At 46.2% G+C, this 21,943-nt stretch overlaps 1 protein-coding gene across 1 annotated transcript; it reads right to left on the bottom strand.

Moving 5' to 3' along the window:
- Positions 1–5,402: 5,402 nt before the first annotated feature.
- UEVLD (UEV and lactate/malate dehyrogenase domains) lies at positions 5,403–17,881 on the bottom strand. Its single transcript, XM_040409771.1, is given in 13 exon segments — positions 5,403–7,348; positions 9,822–9,945; positions 10,023–10,113; positions 10,345–10,518; positions 10,654–10,824; positions 11,716–11,824; positions 11,985–12,085; positions 12,162–12,297; positions 14,691–14,798; positions 14,800–14,855; positions 15,563–15,628; positions 16,011–16,095; positions 17,740–17,881. Coding segments are annotated over 13 exon segments (1,431 nt in total). The 5' UTR covers positions 17,782–17,881; the 3' UTR covers positions 5,403–7,180.
- Positions 17,882–21,943: the final 4,062 nt, after the last annotated feature.

Genomic DNA, 21,943 nt, shown 5'->3' with positions numbered 1-21,943 from the left:
AAGACTGGAAAAATGTTGCCTGGTCTGATGAGTCTCGATTTCTGTTGAGACATTCAAATGGTAGAGTCCGAATTTGGCGTAAACAGAATGAGAACATGTACCCATCCTCTGATGGCTACTTCCAGCAGGATAATGCACCATGTCACAAAGCTCCAATCATTTCAAATTGGTTTCTTGAACATGACAATGAGTTCACTTTACTAAAATGGCCCCACAGTCACCAGATCTCAACCCAATAGAGCATCTTTGGGATGTGGTGGAACGGGAGCTTCGTGCCCTGGATGTGCATCCCTCAAATCTCCATCAACTGCAAGATGCTATCCTATCAATATGGGCCAACATTTCTAAAGAATGCTATCAGCACCTTGTGGAATCAATGCCACGTAGAATAAGGTCAGTTCTGAAGGCAAAAGGGGGTCCAACACCGTATTAGTATGGGGGCACTAATAATTCTTTAGGTGAGTGTATATGTTCCGCAATCAATCAAAAACGCAACCATCGATTTCAACGACACTTGGTATTCACATCCCTTGCTACCTGGAGAGACATCTTGTGGGGGGTCATTCACCCCTACACAGCAGCTGCATGGAGTCTGTATGCTCCGACTGTTTTTGCTGCACACATATTGCTCTGTAACTCAAAAACTCATCGATCAATTGCTACTAAACTTGGTCCACATATCACTTACTATCTGGGAAAGAATATTGTGGAGGTAACATGCCGGTACACAATGAGTTTCTGTCTGTTCTTTATGCGCAACCAAACGACTAGACCGGGAAGGTGTCCGGGAAGGTTTTAGACCGGGTCTCAGCTCTCTAGGATGTACCGTTCCTGAGATATTCCCAAAAATTACCTGTATTAGCCAATACAAGCCTGCAAGTCTTTCTCTTCATATCCCAACTGCCATACACACGGTCACATGTAGAAGCTCGCAGGCCTTTAGTCTCCACATACACACAGTTTTACTCCAGGTTTCCATAACAATCCAGCCATTTTTCTTCACTGCTGTAGGTCAGCTTTAGGCTAGGGCTACACGACGACATGTGTGGCGAGACAATTTTTATAACGATAGTCTATGGTGTTGCACTGTGACATGCTGCGACTGCGACGCGACAGACGCAGAAAAATCTATTTTGGATGGATTTATTGCAACTGTCGTGTCGCAGTATGTCACATGTCGCTGTCCGACACCATAGACTATCGTTATAAAAATTGTTGAGACAAAATGTTACGCGACACATGTCGTCCTGTAGCCCTAGCATTAAAGGGGCAGGGAACTGTGGAGGTCACTGTTAAAGGGGTGGGCATGGTGGAGGTCACAGGTAAGGGGGCAGGCCACTGTGGAGATCACTGTTAAGGGGGCAGGAGCCACTATTAAGGGGCAAATGCTGTGGAGGTCACTGTTAAGGCAGCGGGGTACTGTGAGGTCACTGTTAAGGGGGTGGGGTACTGTGAGGTCACATAATATATCCACATGATTTGACATGGATTTCTGCTGCAGATTTCCTTTGAACAGATTTGATGCTTAAAAAAAATCTACAGTAAATCCATTATGCGTAATTATTAACCCAACTACAAAGGTCACCAAAATGCTTCCTTTTTTTAGTATCCGTTACTGTAATTATTAAATTACAGCTTCCAAAGAGGTTGTCACCAGGGACGTAGCTATAGGGGCTGCAGAGGTAGCCATCGTACCTGATGGGGAAGAAGGGGGGGGGGGGGTCCCAGGGGTGTAACTGCCATAGCGGCAGACCATGCGACTGCTATGGGGCCCAGGGCAAGAGGGGGCCCAGTCTTAGTTGGGATTATCTCCTCTTCTACTAGAGGTGAAAATTTGGTCAGGACTCTACCCTCTAAGGCCCCTTGCAGACGAGCATGTCCAGGTGCGTTCAGTGAAAACTGCGCGAATTCGCAGGCCAAGTCATTCAGTTTTGCCTGCAATCACGTTCAGTTGTTATCGCGCGGGTGCAATACGTTTTGCACGCACGTGATAAAAAACTGAATGTATACAAACAACATCTCTTAGCAACCATCCGTGAAAAACGCATCGAAGCCGCACTTGCTTGTGGATGCGATGCGATTTTCACACAGCCCCATTCATTTCTATAGGGCCTGCGTTGCGTGAAACTTGCAGAATATAGAACATGCTGCTATTTTCACGCAACGCACAAGTGATGCGTAAAACCAACACACATGTACACAGCCCCATTGTAATAAATGGGTCCGGATTCTGTGCGGGCGCAATGCGTTCGCATCATGCATTGCACCCTCGCAGAAACATCGCTCATGTGAAAGGGACCTAAAGGAACAACTTTTAGCAAATGAAGCAGTGGGAAAACGGCCCAAGTGTAATTGAAAGGGGTTTTGGCGGAAACGCTTGTCCTGTGCGGGGGGCCACATAGCGCAAAAAAAAAAAATGGTGCCATTTAACTAATAGAACCGATCAGAGGCCGGGCCTAATAGGCTGCCTGTCAGCAGAATACTACATTGTACCGCCTAATTAATACAGTGTATTATGTACCGTAAGTGCTCAAAGGATCACAGATACAGGCAATACATTTAGGGGCCTGTTCACACTGTAGCTTTTACAGCTGAATTTTGGCATGGACAGCAACGCCGAAATCCCATCGGGGGTTGTGTCCTTTATGCCTCCCATTCTTTGCAATGAGTGGCGCTCCTAAAGCAGTGACCACATTGAGAACGGGCATGTCCCATCTCAGTGTGGCCGGGGCTTTAAACTGCTGCTCAGCGATCTTCAGCACTGCCTCCCACGAATGAGAAAAAGAGGCAGAAAGGACGCAGCCGCCGGCGGGATTTAGATGGAATTTCAGCGTGGCCGTCTGTGCCAAACATTTACAGTAAAAAATGCTGTGTTAATGGCCCCTAAGCAAAAAACAATCCAAGGGAAAAAAAATGTAACAATGAAGATATTAACAATGAAAGATGCTTTAATATGGGTCAAACCGCCATGTTATTCACCCCACACCGTAAAAAGAAAATATTAAAACAATGGCAGAATAGCTGTTTTTGTTCAACCACCTTCCAAAAAAATTAATAAAAAACATTCAAAAAGTTTGGAAAATTTGGGCTAGTCTCACAGAAATCAAGCCCTCGCCCAATGATGGAAAAATACAAACGTTACAGCTGTCAGAATATAGAGACACAAAAACACATGATTTTTAAGCAAAGTGATTTTATTGTGCAAAAGTAGTGAAATGTGATCACACATGTCCGCTGCCGCTCCATTCAACCCCGTGGGAGTACGATCTCTGCCTGTGCCGAACACAAGCATGTCCACTGAATGTCGGATCAGACATGGCTCGGGATGAGTATCGTTCCTGGGAAAACCCCTTTAAGGGGTTAAACAATTGTCAAGCTGCATCATCTCTGTTTTCACGTGATTTTCTACGTTTCTGTTCCTCATAGGGTTGGAGTGGACTGGGCATCCGGTGTGACTTTATGCAAAGTTCATTTTTGTCATTGCAGCTCTTCTGGCTTTATGGTCTTGTTTCAGTAAGGCTGCTTTCACATAAAAAAAAAATTGTGTTTTTTTGGAGAGGTAAAAACAGCAACTGCAGATGTTCGCTGAAGATCAACTCGGAATATGAAGCGCAGGACACACAAGCGTTTTTTTTTTTTTTTGCTCCTGGTGTTTAGCTTATTAGGTGGCGTTTTTGTCTTTCTCGCTTTATGCTGAAGCTCTTTTTTCAGGACTTTTCACATCACCTTCGCTATAGGGGGGGAAATATGAAGAAACCGCTAGTGGGCAAACACCCCTCATCATCCCCATATGCCAGAAAATGGCATTATAAAGTTCCAAACCCCAGGTCTGCGACTTTTTAACTGCCATTTGCACAACATTTTTTGTGCAAAAGGGGTTTCACCGCCACTTTCCGAAAAGGGGCTGTAGATCTCTTTCCAGGCGGGTGGACTACTGGAGGATGCACTTAATGTATGATGAGGTGTGTGCCTCATCATAAATGAAAGGGGTATTCCCATCTGAGACAATGGGGACATATCGCTAGGATAGGTCCCATTGTCTGATAGGTGCAGGTCCCTCCTCTGGGACCCGCACTTACCCTGAGAACGGAGCGGGGAAGGTGGTGGCCAGAGGACAATGGGTTTCCCAGGGTCTGACCACCACCACCAAGTGCTCTCCCCATAGTACTGAACGGAAGTGCACCGCGCTTGGGCAGCCACCGCTCCCATTCATTTCTATGGGGCCGCCGGAAATAGCCGAGACAACCGATATGCCCCCATTGTCTGGTGCAGGTCTCAGCTCTGGGACCAACTCTTATCTCCAGAACAGGGCCCCCAAAGTGAATAGAGAGCAGCTGTGCATGCACGACCACCCTCTGTTCACCACTATGAGCCAGGCGCGCTCGTTTTTTTTCGGGAGCATGGCAGTGAATGGTAAGGACGCCTCACACATGCAGTCTGCTCTCCATTCACCGCTCCTGAAAATGGCAGAGAAAGCATGCTCGGCTACTTTCAGAATTTCCAAAGTGGTGAACGGTGGGTGGCTGTGAAGGCATGGTGTCATCTCCTTCATTTCAAGGGGTCCCATTCTGGAGACATAAGCGGGTTCCAGAGGTGGTACTTGCACCTATCTGACATTGATGGCATATCCTAGCAGTGGCGTGCCAAGGGGTGGGGGGGTGTCTGCCTCGGATGCAGGCTCTCAGGGGGGTGCCAGAAGCAATGAGCGCTTCCATCAATACAGATTGGAGCGCAGGGAGCTGATGTCCTGTCACTCACCTCTCAGCTCCCCGCGCTCCTCCCCTCCTTCAGGCCGGCAGCGCACAGAATGGTGAAGCAGGAAGACTTCTCCCCGCTCCACCATTCATCCTGCGGGCACAGATTGCGCTGCCGGCCTGTGTGGGCGGAGCCTGCAGCCCGGTAATCTGCATAAGCTCCGCCCACACCGTGCTGCAGAGCGATCTGTGCCAGCAGGGAAGAGAGGCATGTGAGCTTCAGGAACGGGACAAGGTGAGTAGTTACTGTGTGTTGTTTTTTTTAATACAGAGAGGGCACAGAGGTCTTTATTACTGTGGAGGTGGCACAGAGGTCTTTATTACTGTGGAGGTGGCACAGAGGTCTTTATTACTGTGGAGGGGGCACAGAGCCAGAGGGCATTACTACAATGAAGGGGGAACAGAGGGCATTATTACTGTGAAGGAGCCACAATGGGGATTTTTACTATGAAGGGGGCACAGTGGGCATTACTACTATTAAGGGGGCACAATGGGCATAATTACTGTGAAGGGGCACAATGGGCATTATTATTGTGAAGGGGGCACAAAGAGGGCATAACTACTGTGAGAGGGCACACATCTGTACAAAACTACTGTGAAGGTTGTACAATGAGGGCAATTACTGTTAAGGGGGTAAAAAATTTTTTAAAGTATTGGGGGGGTGCACCAGAGAAAGGACCCGCCCCAGGTGCCAACACCTTAGGCATGCCACTGTATCCTAGTGATGTGCAATCAATGTCCCAGATGGGAATGCCCCTTAAATTACATTTGCCCTAGGAACCAGGATCTTGGCCAGTGTTGAAAATGCCGGTCTTGATAATATCATCTCCCCCACTATTTGCAAAAACCAGCAGAAAGAATAAATAATAATAATAAAGCAAAAAATACACGTGCAAGAAAAAATAAAAATAAAATTAAATAAAAAGAGTTTATTCTGGTGGCAAAAAGCACAAATACTAAATTCATGTGGGTAAGGGACCTACCTAACGAAAGTATGCAAGGCTACACTGCAACATAGAGAGCATAGAGAGCAACCATCAGCCTGGAACCCAACTGTGCAGTGGAATATCTACACAGATACATAATAAGAACTGTGTGGGCGAGAACATTTCTATTCGCTGGCAGCAAACAGACTTGTTGAAAATGGTGACTACTGTTCAAACAAAAGTATAATAAAATGTTGCTACAGAAGACAAACAAAAAAAAAAAAAACCTTTAAAGGGTTTGCCCGGTATTACAAATGGGGGTCATTTAATTCAACAAGACTTAATCATATTATACACGAGACCTCAGGGTCCGTGGCTGCACGGAGACAGGACTGCAGACATGGTGGATCTGATGCAGAATCTGCACAAGTGACAGCACAATATATGCAAGAGATTTTCAAAAACCCTACCTAAAAAAAATCTGCAAGGACTGCAGTCAGATTTTACCCTTTACAGTGCAATAAATTGAAATCCTGGCAAATCTGCAAGTAAAACATGTGGATTCTGCCACAGGTTGGCCATCGCTGATATAGTGTATAAATGGCTGCATTTTGAAGAAACCCTGTGTGTACTATTAGAGAGCCCCTTTATCCAGGGTTCACCTTCAAATAAAAGGCAACTTTCGTGCAATACGAGTCGCGCAGCTCTGTTTATCTCCCCCCAAAGATGTGAATGCGCGCCATTTCCATCCATGGACCCCAAATATTGGCGTCAACTTTACAGATGCATTAATATTGAAGATCTATCCTCAGGATAGGTCATCAGTATCTGATCCGACTCCAGGGCGCCCGCCGATCAGCTGCTTGAAGAGACCGTAGCCCTCTGTGAGCGCCGTGGTCTCTTCCTAGGTCAGTGAGCGCCGTGGTCTCTTCCTAGGTCAGTGACGTCACATTCATCAGTCACGTGGCCTAAGCTCAGCTAAGTCCTATTGAAGTGAATGGGGCCGAGTTGCAATACCAAGCACTGCCACTATACAGCGGACAGCGCTGCGCGCTCAACAGAGCATCACGGCCTCTTCAAACAGCTGATCATGGGGCGACAGGCATCAGACCCCCTCCGATCATATACCGATGACCTATCCTGAGGATGCTTGGACAACCCCTTTAAGTCAGACACATTGCGTATGTCAGTGTAGTGCAGAGGAGCCCGCCGCATACCAAGTCATCAACCATAAAAGCGATAGCAGTACAGGCAAAAAAATGAGAATATGATCAGATTTGTAAGTCAGAAATCACAACGTACCAGCCACAGAGCGGGAGCCACGGCGAGAGGCACAAGACAGCGAGTGGCCAGTCCATGGGTCAGCGGGGTCCACAATGGCTGCCGACTGCGAGTGTGGACGACAGTGGAAACGGAAAAAATAGCAGCAGATTAACCCCTTGTTCTCTCTGCACTGCAGAGATGACGCACAGCATCATGGAGTCCAGCTCCCGGGGCAGCTCACAGGCTCAGCTGCCGCTGCAGGTCATATATGGAGGTGGCGCTTTTGTGGAGAGCGTCAGATACGTGATCTTCATGTTGTAGGATCTGGGGGCTCCCAAGCACCCCACCATCTCCCAGCATACAGGGCATGCTCAGAAACACATCCTGCTGAATGTTGAAGAATCCCTAAGGAGAGAACACACAGATCGGGATTTACCGGAGCGAGTCTGTCCGAGTGCCACCAGTCAATATTCTGCTGTACGTATACGAATTTATTGTATTAAAGGGAGTGCTGTACAATGAAGTATTCTGCAATTTTCTAATATTCTTTGTGTTTGTTTTTTCACCATTTTCATTACCTTCGTTTGCTTTCAGTGAATGAAAATATGCTTATGTGCATCCAGAAGCTTAAAACCGGTCCTAAACCATTGAGATGTTTTTTTGTTTTTTTTTATCACAGGGTTCTTTGCTTTGGAGAATACCTACCTGTTAGAAGGGCGTGTTAAAAAATAGGCTGAACACAAAATGTCCCCCTGTTGGGACCCCCCAGTGTTCAGCTGTGGTCTGATAATAAATCAGTAAGTGTTCAGTATCCCTGCAGCGCCCCCACAGAGGAAGCAAAGTATTAGGGCCCATGCACGGGCACCGACCGCGGGGGCGCCGCATGCAGATCACAGACCCATTCACTCCGTAGGGCTTCCGTGCCTCCGTTCCGCACAGACCTTCCGGATTGCGGCCCCCATTCAAGTGAATGGGTCCGCATCTGTGATGTGGTGCCAGAACGTCCGGGGCACACGGCCATGCGCATGAGCCCTTACACAGTGTCCATATCAAGGGCTGTCTGTGTTATACAGGGCAGGTCCTCCAAAGCGAGAGTCCTTGAAGCCAAGACATGAAGATCCTGATGAGGGAAGCCCCCCTCTAGTAACCTAGAATTCCCTAATAGAAAATGCAAATGTGATCGCACACTACATCCAGCACTCTGCCCTCCATGCTGGACGAGACATTGGTTTATATTTTGGCCAAAGCATAGTAAGCCACTCACCGCGTCAAGGTTGTCTCATGAGTGGTCCCTAACTCATGAGTTAGGGACCACTCATGAGACAACCTTGACGCGGTGAGTGGCTTACTATGCTTTGGCCAAAATATAAACCAATGTCTCGTCCAGCATGGAGGGCAGAGTGCTGGATGTAGTGTGCGATCACATTTGCATTTTCCGTTTGTATATGTATTTCGCCATAGTGATGTGCACCTACAGGCAGGTTGTGCTGACCCAACCCCTTATTTAATTCCCTAATAGAGTGTATGAAAATGGGTTTACTAAACTGGACAATCAATTTATGGAAAAACTGTACTGAGTGAACAAGGTCCAAGTGTGTTGGATCTCTCTCAAAGTCTCGTATCCGTGTGGAACACAGGCTCAGGACTGGCTTTAAGAATCTGAGCCCCCATTCACTGGCTGCAAGCAGAGAGCATGAAAATGGGGAGAAGCTGAAATCCCATTTTCAGGAACCTTTTGAATGTGTCATATTAGGGCAGCCAGAGAGCAAACCGAGGGGTGTTGCAGGAAATAACAGACGACTGGTATCATTTATCCAGTATTTATGGGCTACAAAACAGGGCAGAGGGTCCTGCTGCATCCACTTGTCCTACTGTGAGGAGGAGAAGAGGGGACATTGCTGAGATTTATATATATATAATTTTATTATTTATTTATTTTTTCAGTGTTATCTGTAATATGAGAAAAAATTAAATCAAGGGAATTGAAGAGATTAGGGTACTTTCACACTAGCGGTTTTCTTTTCCGTCATAGGGGCTCAATACCGGAAAATAATTGATCAGTTTCATCCCCATGCATTTTGAATGGAGAGAAATCCGTTCAGGATGCATCAGGATGTCTTCAGTTCAGTCGCTGAACGGCGTTTTGGACGGAGGAAATACCGCAGCATGCTGCGGTATTATCTCCGCCCAAAATTCCGGATCATTTGCCAGAATCGGCATCAATTTTTACATTAAAAAACCCCTTAGTGACCAAGCACATTTTTAAAAAATTGCATTCCAGGAGCTAGAACTTTTTTGTTTTTTCATAAATGTACTTGTAGGAGGTCTTATTTTTTGCAGGACAAGTTATAGTTTTTAATGCACCATTTTAAGTACATGTAATGATTGATTAAAGCCAGCCGTTTAGCTAAAACCCCCTTTGTTTACGTCAGTAAAAACACGTATGGGTGGTCACTAAGGGGTTAAAATGTATTCGTGCCAGATCCGGCATTAAAAATATCGCAATGCCGGATCAGTCCTTCCGGTCTGCCCATGCGCAGACCTTTAAATATGTGGGGGGAAAAAGAAACTGATCATTTTGTCCGTATGACAAACGGAGAGACGGATCAGTTCTTGCAATGCATTTGCGAGACGGATCCGCATCCTACAAATGCTGTCCGTTTGCATGCAGATTGCCGGATCCGGCAACAGAACTTCTTGCCGGATCATTCTGCCGCAAGTGTGAAAGTAGCCTTGCAAGAGAAGTTCTGGGGTTGATTATTAGTCCTGTGTGCATTTTCCGTGTTTAGCGTCCCTTTAACTTCTGCCCCATATGGTTTGTATTTGTGTTACAGTATGCTTCTAGGATGCTCACCCTCCACCAGAGATTTGTCATTACCTTAGCAAGTAAAGAAACAGAGTGAACCTTCTTCTTATTTTGCACAATGGTGTCTGTGAGGTCAGCTACAGACAGACCGATAGACCACGACCTCTGACCTTTACCTTTCATGACCTCCAGAGCTCTGTGAGGATAATGGAATATCAATGACTAAGGTAAAAAACTCACACATAGTGACGCTACATATCATTTCACACTCGCCTGTTTGTCAGCTGTTCCTGGAACAGCCTGGGATATAATTTTGCAGAAGGCTTGAGATTATTTGCCGAATCCGGATCACTCCAGGCCGCCACTGAAATAAATCCACAATGTTCAATTCATGTGGCTTTGTTGCACAAGTGTAGTCAGAACCCCCCCATTCTGCGATGGTTTATTCCACAATGATGCAGTCAGTAGGAGAAAATACCATGTATGTTGTGGATCAGACCACTGTACAAAGATGATGGGGGGCGCTGACTACAGTTAAAAAAAAAAATAAACACAGTAAAAATACAATACCTTACAGAACCCCTCACATCCTCACCTTTATCTGCTCCTTGCTCCCCAATGATCCAGCTTGACTGTGATTCTTCCGAAGAATTGGCCAACGTCTGAACGATATGCTGAAACCTTGCAGAGTCCAAGTTACACCCAATCCCTATGACTTGTCTGGAGGGAAGCCCACTGAATTTCCAAGCCACGTAGGTCATTATCTCCACTGCAATTCAAGGGGAAATGTCAATGAGAGGTTATTTACATGTGTAGGAAACAATGGACATGTAATATACAGGATGTTTCAAGGACAGACCCACAACCAAAAGACGTCTTCAAGACCCCTGTGTCCCGCACTTACCCGGCTGGGAGGCAATCAGCAGCACACTGTCCGGGCAGTGATGGGCCACGGCTGGTACAAATCCACGCAGCAGATCCACGTTTCTTTGTAAGACCTCCAGATAGGACTGAGCATTACTCCATGCATTCACCGTTATGATTACGACTTTTGAGTCAGCAACAGAGGACAGATCTGAAATGACGTTCATTAGGGCAAATATGTTCAAGGGGTTTTCGGGGGAGAAAAATATTGATGACTTATCCTCAGATCGGTGGGGGTCTGACTCCAAGAACACCCGCAAATCAGCTGTTTGAAAAGACGCTTTCTGGGCCAGTGACATCACGTTTACTGGTCACATGGCCTGTGCGCACCTCAGTTCCAGTTCAAGTGAATGGCCTGGGCTGCAATACCAAGTTAGGCCACTATACGATGGACGGCACTGTGTTTGGTAAGCTGAAAGGAGGCTGCGCCGTCCTCCAGTGTGCGGTGGCCTCTTCAAACGGCTGATCGGCTAGGTCTCAGACCCTGCCGATCTGATAATGATTTCCTATCCTGAGGATTGGCTTTCAATATTGGACTTCCAGAAACCCCCTTTAAAAGGTTATGTACACCTTTAGGGGTAATTTATGATTGCATTTAACTTATGTTGGGCTCAAAATCATTTCTTCATCTGGTCTTCATTAAAAATGTGCAGTCGTTTCTGAGATACAAGGGTTATAAAAATCAGTCTGTTTGCAAGCTGTGACCTTCTGATCTCAAACACTTATTCTAACTCAATTATTCTCAAACTGATAAAAATCTGGCTTAAAGAAGTGCTCATGCTATCAGAGATAACAGCTACACATGAGCCATCAACTGAAGGGATTCAAAGAAAATAAAGTCACAGCTTGCAAACAGACAGATTTTTATAACCCTCGTATCTCAGAAATGGCTGAAAATTGAAATTCTGGCATATTACAGTCACAATTTAAAAACACTTCTTGAGATTTTACGGTGCCTACAGCCCTTTTTAAAAAGTGGGTGAGGTCTAGCAGAAGGGGTGGGCCTTATCTTGGTGCATACCTTTCTTAACCTTTTACCTACCTTTACTGACTTCCACATTTGGGATGGAGAAGAGCTCCAGGTCTGTGGCTCCTCCACCTTTCGATCCTCCATCACTGATGTCAAGAAGTAGCAGCTTGTCCGCAGCCCTCTGGACATAACATATATCATGTCAGCAAATTCTGGTGCAGATCTGGGCACACAATGGGTCTCTGCCCCAATGATAACACCCTGTGGTGGGCGGCCAAAAATCCAATACTGCAAAATTCCATTAATCTGGCACTGAATGGTCATGAAAACCTGATTCTTACCTTGGCGGATATAGCCAATAGACAAGCCAGAGCCAAATCTCCTCCTCCGATCACCGTGACTTTACTGCTGCTTTTTGTCCTGACATCTACAGCGGACACCCCTGTTAATGTAATGATATAGCGTCACATCAGGGGGCACAGAGTGCCAGTGTCGTCAGGAGGCCCCTCCATCCTTACCGTCAGTGACCCGGGAGATAAAGGACAGGAGCTCCTTCTGTTTGGCGGCTTCTGCAGCAGAGAGGGAATACAGCGGGAGCTCATCCTCAAATGTCGCCGACATCTCCTTGATCAGGCCGAGGATGGTGGATTTGGGCTGTAAGAGGCTGAATGTTACCAGACGACAGCGGAGGGTATAATGGTACAGTAATGGCTGCTTACATACAGGTCTGAGATCATACTGTACATAACCAAGCCCCAGCTGTAATGGTACCACCACACGCAGTGTATACGACGTGGACTGTCAGCGGCAGAACTGTGCGCAGGACATCTACAGTGTATACGACGTGGACTGTCAACAGCAGAACATCTACAGTGTATACAATGTGTACTGTCAGCAGCAGAACTGTGCGCAGGACATCTGCAATGTATACGACGTGGACTGTCAGCAGCAGAACATCTACAGTGTATACAATGTGTACTGTCAGCAGCAGAACTGTGCACAGGACATCTACAGTGTATACAATGTGTACTGTCAGCAGCAGAACCGTGACAGGACATCTACAGTGTATACAATATGTACTGTCAGCAGCAGAACTGTAACAGGACATCTACAGTGTATACAATGTGTACTGTCAGCAGCAGAAGATCTACAGTGTATACAATGTGTACTGTCAGCAGCAGAACTGTGCGCAGGACATCTACAGTGTATACGACATGGACTGTCAGCAGCAGAACTGTGCGCAGGACTTCTGCAGTGTATACAACGTGGACTGTCAACAGCAGAACATCTACAGTGTATACGACATGGACTGTCAACAGCAGAACTTTGCACAGGACATCTACAGTGTATGCAATGTGTACTGTCAGCAGCAGAACATCTACAGTGTATACAATATGTACTGTCAGCAGCAGAACTGCGCGCAGGACATCTACAGTGTATACAATGTGTACTGTCACCAGCAGAACTGCGCGCAGGACATCTACAGTGTATACAATATGTACTGTCAGCAGCAGAACTGCGCGCAGGACATCTACAGTGTATACAATATGTACTGTCAGCAGCAGAACTGCGCGCAGGACATCTACAGTGTATACGACGTGGACTGTCAACAGCAGAACATCTACAGTGTATACAATGTGTACTGTCAGCAGCAGAACTGCGCGCAAGACATCTGCAGTGTATACGACGTGGACTGTCAACAGCAGAACTGTGCGCAGGACATCTGCAGTGTATGCAATGTTCACTGTCAGCAGCAGAACTGGGCCCTGGACATCTGCAGTGATTACAACGTGGACTATCAGCAGCAGGAACATCTCAAATGAAATCTGCCCTAATAGATAGATATAAAAGTCCCAGTAAGAGGACTGAAACGTCGCTTTGGTGAACACTACTTTTGAATCACATCCGTGGGAGTGGCGTGGAATTTCTTTATTTTATTGGATGTTGGATCACCTCCACAGCCGCAGGCACACCGTTACTTTTTTGATCGCTGTGCCGCTTTCATTACTATTTTATAGATAGATAGGAGATATAGATAAGATATTAGAGCTCATGCACACGACCGGTGGCCGTTTTGTGGATCTGCAAAACACAGATACCTGCCATGTGCATTCCATATTTTGCAGAATGGAACAACCCCTAATAGAACAGTCCTATCCTTTTCTGTAATGTGGACAACAATAGGACATGCTCCATTTTTGAGGGCCACGGAACGGACATCACGCGGTGTGCTGTCTGCATCTTTTGTAGCCCAATTGAAGTGAATGGGTCCACATCCGTCCTGGACAGACGCGGGCCCATAATTCTTTGCATCCTCCTCTGAAGGCCAAGACTCCAGGGCATCATTTGGTCAGCCGCAAGTTGTGGCAAAATGGTGGCATTCCAGTGACCTGCTGGTGAATTCTAGAGGGACGGTGGAGACATTCCTCTCCGTATACAGTAATGCTGCGTGGGCGACTCTGCATCTCCTAAACCACCTGATATATAATCTATACGATATAACGTTTGCTCATGGCTGCTGGTGACATCTGCTTCACGTCATCCCAGTCACAACCAGAAACTCCAGTCTGGTAAGTTAATTACGGAGTGAAACCAGTTTGGTCGCCGCCATGTGACCTGTAATACTCCGCAGTTATGTCACCATCACATGACATGATTATGGATCTAATAGGAGTGCTCATAGTGATGAAAGGCCAGGGCAGGGCCAGTAGTCGCCATAGCAACCAGATCCCAGTGCTCATTTTTCAGAGGCCTATGGAAAATGAAAGCAGTGACCTGATTGGTTGCTATGGGCAACTGCTCCGCTCACCGGTTTGTCACTGACGCCTCTCTCTGGCGTGTAGCTCGTTAGGTGTAAGCCTCAACGAGATCTCTCATCACCATGACGATACAGAGAGCTAACAATATTTACAGTTTAAAAAAGTCAGAATTTAAACCCCGCACTGAGAAAGGCCCCAAACGCCCACTTTGGGGTGGGATTTGTATAAGCCCCACCCCTTTTGTGGCCCAGTTTGCAGGACTTTTGGCAGGTATGTGCTGGTACTTACATGGCTCCAGTTCTGCAGGTACGGCAGGTAGATCCGGCCATGATTATCTATGTGTTTTCCAACCCGGATCCCCATGTTCTGTGTGGGTTTCAGAAAGCAGAGCGGGGGGGGCGAACGGGTGAGAATCCAGGAGCCACAGACACACGGGGATATTATAGGAGGAGCCTAGAGGACGGTAAACGGTATATACGGTATATACACATACCCCAATATACAGATATATACAGTCACTGCTGAAACATGTACCCCAAGAGTCATTATCCTGCACCCCAAGTGTCAGTGTCATTATCCTGTACCCCGAGTGTCATTATCCTGTACCCCGAGTGTCATTATCCTGTACCCAGAGTGTCATTATCCTGTACCCAGAGTGTCATTATCCTGTACCCCGAGTGTCAGCGTGTCATTATCCTGTACCCCAAGTGTCAGTATCCTGTACCCCAAGTGTCAGCGTGTCATTATCCTGTACCCCAAGTGTCAGCGTGTCATTATCCTGTACCCCAAGTGTCAGTGTGTCATTATCCTGTACCCCAAGTGTCAGTGTCATTATCCTGTACCCCAAGTGTCAGTCATTATCCTGTACCCCGAGTGTCAGTGTCATTATCCTGTACCCCAAGTGTCAGTCATTATCCTGTACCCCGAGTGTCAGTGTCATTATCCTGTACCCCGAGTGTCAGTGTCATTATCCTGTACCCCGAGTGTCAGCGTCATTATCCTGTACCCCAAGTGTCAGTCATTATCCTGTACCCCGAGTGTCAGCGTGTCATTATCCTGTACCCCGAGTGTCAGCGTGTCATTATCCTGTACCCCAAGTGTCAGCATGTCATTATCCTGTACCCCAAGTGTCAGTGTACCTCTATACTATCAGACATTACCCTGGAATTTCATGGGAACCGTTCCTGAGAGATTCAACAAATCCTTCTGAGATTCGTCTGTAAACGCTGAAAATAAAAATAAAAAATTACAAAAATCAGGATCCTTTAAATCTTTGTTTTCCATCAGGACGCGGAGCCTTAAGCAGTATACAGCAATGTCCGCTGCAGCAGAGAGGCCATGAAGGTAACATGCACTTACCTGCAGGAGCCATCCTGTGCCCCTCGATGTCCTCCCACCATCGGCCTCTGTGTGCTACACTGCAGTACATGTCGCCTTGGCACGGTATGGTACTATTATGTGGATACTCCATAGTACTGCTATTTAGCACTATATGGTGGTATTACATAGATACTATATGGCGGCTTATGATTCCCCTATAGCGCTCTGTCAGCCCCAGGATACAAGTTCAGGTAACATATGCGGTATAAGGATACGGAGGTGACTTACTGTAGGTGTCCATGGAGTAGAGGAAGTTGGGGAAGGCTCGGTGGATGTCCTTTAACTCTTCGATAGTCAGGTCTCGGAACTTATACTGTGGGGTAAAGCAGAGTTATATCCTGAAAGCGGAGCTCACAGACGTCATGATTACAGGGATGAGAAACATTCAGGATGGGTGAAGCGACAAAGTGTCATCGTCTGGACAGAAATCGGCCATGGTTACAATTTTTGGCTGAGATTTGCTAATCTGAGAGTCCCAGGAAAGATCACTCCTAGAACATTCCCAAAAAGATTACGTGCCCTTCCCCCGGAGTCACTGAATAGAATATACATGGAGTAACAGATACGCCATACCGGATATGGCGTAACGGCTTCCAGGCAGTCCTTCATTCAACCACCAACCTACTCCAGTCCTATGTAGTGTATGGGGTTGTCTCGTATTGCCTACTTATAGGAAGGGGGTAGGTGTCTGATTAGTAGGGGTCTGACGGCTGGGACCACCACCGATCACGAGATCCTGTCCCCCCCATATGGATGGAGATGTGGGTGAGAAAACGCTGCCGCTCCATTCATCTCTATGGGACGCAGATAGCCAAGTACAGCGCCCACCTACCTCCTATAGAGGCGCATGTGCGACCTCAGCATGGGGGTCGTGGCCCCCAATCTCGTGATCGTGGAGGGCCCAGTGGTTGGACTCCACCACCTATCCTAAGCTAGCATCAGCCAGATACTGAGCCTGATACTAGTTAGTAATAGTCATGTCATACTGGTATCAGTCCAGTACTAGTTAGTTACAGACCAGCGGGGACCGTACATTGTAGGAAATTATCTGAGAGGGGGGGGGGGGGAGTTAGGTTATTTAATAGGGCGCACACTGGCGCGTGAGCGCTATTACCCCAACTCCCCTGACGAAGCGGCGAAACATGTCGGAGGGGTGGTGCTTGTTGCTGTGCTTTAGGCAGAGAATAGCAGAGGGCATGTATCTGCAATTGGCAGGGAGAGCTCATAGGGACAGTGCGATACTTGTGCAGCGAATTGGGGGGGGGGTGATGAGACTGCTATGTGAATCGATACTTCTATAGTGTATCAAGACGAGTAGCGTGTAGTGTGCAAGGCGGTGAACTGGATTATCTGCTGATAGTAGCAATAAAAATATATTACATATTGTAAGATCAAACTGTGCGCAAAAGCAAATCTATTACAAAAAGGTGTCAATACATCGAGGCGCTGATATAATACAACAACACCAACACAGCGCTGCAGTATAAAGCACTGATCCGATTGCTGCCATTATTAGGAAAACAATCAATGTCCCCGTTAAGATGTAGTTTTATATATACACTAGTTAGGACCCCTAAAGGGATTTTTTGGTCATTTGATCGCTAGTTATTTTGTGAGTTATATGGAGCAGTACTAGTCATGTGATGCTGGTATCTTCCCAGTACTAGTTAATTGGAGCATTACTAGTCTTGTGATGCTGGTATTAGTCCACTACTAGTTAGTTATAGAGCAGTACTAGTCATGTGATGCTGGTATCAGTCCACTACTAGTTAGCTATAGAGCAGTACTAGTCATGTGATGCTGGTATCAGTCCAGTACTAGTTAATTGGAGCAGTACTAGTCATGTGATGCTGGTATCAGTCCACTACTAGTTAGTTATAGAGCAGTACTAGTCGTGTGATTCTGGTATCTGCCCAGTACTAGTTAGTTAGGGAGCAGTACTAGTATAGTCGCTCACCTTCCCCAGCCGCTGCTTCACCTGCTCCCCGCTGAACTCCATGTCTCCCGGGCTCCGGGCTTCAATCTCTTCCTGTTTCCTCTGCTGAGCCCGGGAGAAGCCGGGGAGGAGCCGCCGACATCACTGCAGGCCCGGGCCGCTCCCTCCCCCCGCCGAGGAACGAAAACTTCCTGCACATGTGCACATATATACACTGCAACCCAGAGCTGTCCTCACACTGCACATATATACACTGCAACCCAGAGCTGTCCTCACACTGCACATATATACACTGCAACCCAGAGCTGTCCTCACACTGCACATATATACACTGCAACCCAGAGCTGTCCTCACACTGCACATATATACACTGCAACCCAGAGCTGTCCTCACACTGCACATATATACACTGCAACCCAGAGCTGTCCTCACACAGCACATATATACACTGCAACCCAGAGCTGTCCTCACACTGCACATATATACACTGCAACCCAGAGCTGTCCTCACACTGCACATATATACACTGCAACCCAGAGCTGTCCTCACACTGCACATATATACACTGCAACCCAGAGCTGTCCTCACACTGCACATATATACACTGCACCCCATAGCTGCCCTCACACTGCACATATATACACTGCAACCCAGAGCTGTCCTCACACAGCACATATATACACTGCAACCCAGAGCTGTCCTCACACTGCACATATATACACTGCAACCCAGAGCTGTCCTCACACTGCACATATATACACTGCAACCCAGAGCTGTCCTCACACTGCACATATATACACTGCAACCCAGAGCTGTCCTCACACTGCACATATATACACTGCAACCCAGAACTGTCCTCACACTGCACATATATGCACAGCAACCCAGAGCTGTCCCCACACTGGACATATATACACTGCAACCCAGAGCTATCCTCACACTGCACATACATACACTGCAACCAGGGGCTATACTCACACTGCACATATATACACTGCAACCAGGGGATATCCTCACACTGCACATATATACACAGCAACCCAGAGCTGTCCTCACACTGCATATATACACTGCACCCAAGAGCTATCTGCACACTGTGTGTGTGTGTGTGTATATATATACAAATCCAAAGCTATCTTTACACTGCAACCGAGAGCTATGCTCACACTGTACATATACACTGCAACCAAGAGCTATGGTAACACTGCACATAAATACACTGCAACCACATACTAAATACTAAACTACATACTAAATGGTAAAACACTCGGTTACACTGACATGGAAAAGGACCTAGGAATTTTAATAAACAGCAAACTAAGCTGCAAAACCAGTGTCAGGCAGCTGCTGCCAAGGCCAATAAGATAATGGGTTGCATCAAAAGGGGCATAGATGTCCGTGATAAGAACATAGTCCTACCACTTTACTAATCACTAGTCAGACCACACATGGAGTACTGTGTACAGTTCTGGGCTCCTGTGAACAAGGCAGACATTGTATATATGTGCTGGAGAGGGTCTACAGTGTATATATGGGGTACTACAGGGAACTACAGTGTATATGTTCTGGAGAGGGTCCAGAGGAGGGCAACTAAAGTAATAACTGGAATGGGGCAACTACAGTACCCTGAAAGATTATTAAAATTAGGGTTATTCGCTTTAGAAAAAAAAGACGACTGAGGGGAGATCTAATTACTATGTATAAATATATCAGGGGTCAGTACAGAGATCTATCCCATCAGCTATTTATCCCCAGGACTGTGACTGTGACGAGGGGACACCCTCTGCGTCTGGAGGAAAGAAGGTTTGTACACAGACATAGAAGAGGATTCTTTACGGTAAGAGCAGTGAGACTATGGAGCTCTCTGCCTGAGGAGGTGGTGATGGTGAGTTCACTAAAGAGTTCAAGAGGGGCCTGGATGTATTTCTGGAGCGTAATAATATTACAGGCTATAGCTACTAGAGAGGGGTCGTTGATCCAGGGAGTTATCTGATGCCTGATTGGAGTCGGGAAGGAATTTTTTATTCCCCTAAAGTGGGGAAAATTGGCTTCTACCTCACAGTTTTTTTTTTGCCTTCCTCTGGATCAACTTGCAGGATAACAGGCCGAACTGGATGGACAGATGTCTTTTTTCGTAACCAAGAGCTGTCCTCACACTGCACATATACACACCACAACGAAGAGCTGTCCTCACACTGCACATATCATACAGAACATGCATTATTCACACTGCACACCTCGTAGACTGCTCTAGAGATCTTTTCTTATACAACAGACACAAGCACACCTGATAAACTTCACTGGAGCAGTGTTCTGCATTATACAGGGCTATGCTTCTTGGTGTCACATACAGGGAGCGCAGCTGTCATGTATCCAGGGCCATTGTTGATGAATCGACTTGGTCTATATTTTGAGTATTTCTTGCCAATAATTGTGACTATCCTATTCACCTGCATAGGGTTTCACCTGCTGCAGACACAACCCTATTCACATGTATGGAACAGAGACTTAGTGGCAGACACTCCTGCCGCGTGTGAACATGCCCTGACATGTACAATGTAATGAGACACACTGTTAGTGCAGTAACATGGTTCACTGTCCCTTTATTGAAGAAAGCAATTGGCTGTAAACAGGGGTTTTGCTACATGATCACTTATCTTGACTCCCCCACAAAAAAAACATAATTGCAGTTATGACTGAAAAAAAAAAGGATTTGACCATTTAACTTCACAATATTGTTACACATCTGGTTATGTATCACACAATACAATGTAACGATAGGATAAGCGAGACCCGAGTACAAATGTGATTGTGTCTCCGATAGGTAAACCCTTGTAACCCGTCCGGCCTGCAGCATGGTGCTCAGTTCACTGGCATTTGAAGATTTGGCAAGAATACAACCACATAGTGGGCAAGATGCAGGTTATACATTTCTGCATCTAAAATCCAGAGGATCCCTCATATCCCACTGAACCTAAAATCCAACTTTATTCAAACTGCACCGAGAAATAATAAATATACACAATTCATATTTGTACATTAGAAGCTATACAGTTACAGGTTTACTCATTTTAATGGTTTGCAGTACCACCTTGTAGCCTGCAGAGGAGGCTGCTGCCAGTGTATGTAGTTCTGTATCCCAAGGAGACTTGCCCCCCCCCCCCCCCCCTCTTCCATCCTGAGAATCTGTTTAGCTGACACCCAAATCGTATTGTGTACAGAGTCCTGACAGCAAACAGGAATCCATCAGCACTCTGAATGCAGCTCTGTTTGCTTATGGAACAAGACATGTCACACTAGATCAGTACATTTAAATCTCAGACTAGCCCTGCAATAGCCTGAAAGTGGCAGACCACTGAGGACAGCAAGTGGCTGCAGCGGTCACAGGTCATATACTGGGACATGACCAATGCAGGTTGTAAACAAGAACTGGTCCGGGACCGAAGAAAGACAAGTATAAGGCGATTTATCTATTTTATGCTATTGAAGGGATTGTCTTGCAAATTTTTATTATGTTGGACAACTCTTTTAAAGTATTTGCAAAGTTAAAGGGCTTCTGTCACCCCACTAAAGTCATTTTTTTTTTTTTTTTTTGGGCTAGTTAAATTACATATCCTGGGATATATGAAAATATAATGGTGTTACTTTGATTCAGCAGTTTCTTCTAAAAACGAACTTTTATAATATGTAAATTAGGTCTCCTCATCTCAGAGCGCCTACGCAGAATGAACACAGGTGCGCGATTTTTAAAATGCCGACAGGGCTGGCCGGAGGAGGAGATCCCGGCTGGCCCTGTCAATCAACGCGACGAGGGGGCGGTTTTCTGCAGCTGCTACCAGCAAGTAGCCGCCCTACTTGCTGGTAGAGACCTAATTTACATATTATAAAAGTTTGTTTTTAGAAGAAACTGCTGAATCAAAGTAAGTAACACCATTATATTTTCATATATCGCAGGATAAGTAATTTAACTAGCCCAAAAAAAAAAAAAAAAAAAAAAAAATGACTTTAGTGGGGTGACAGAAGCCCTTTAAGGAACACTGAAACAAAGTACACTACGTAATGTCTACTATAGGACAATTTTTCTGGTATGTTACATCCTATATTACGCTCCAGCAGAATAATGAGTGCAGCTCTGGAGTATAATACAGGATGTAACTCAGGATCAGTACAGGATGAGTAATGTATGTACACAGTGATTGCACCTGCAGAATAAAGTGCTGCTCTG

The sequence above is a fragment of the Bufo bufo genome, chromosome 10 (assembly GCF_905171765.1).
Source record: "Bufo bufo chromosome 10, aBufBuf1.1, whole genome shotgun sequence".
Taxonomy (NCBI): Eukaryota; Metazoa; Chordata; class Amphibia; order Anura; family Bufonidae; genus Bufo; species Bufo bufo.
Note: the sequence above shows the minus strand (reverse complement) of the source record. Positions and strands in the feature narration are given on the sequence as shown.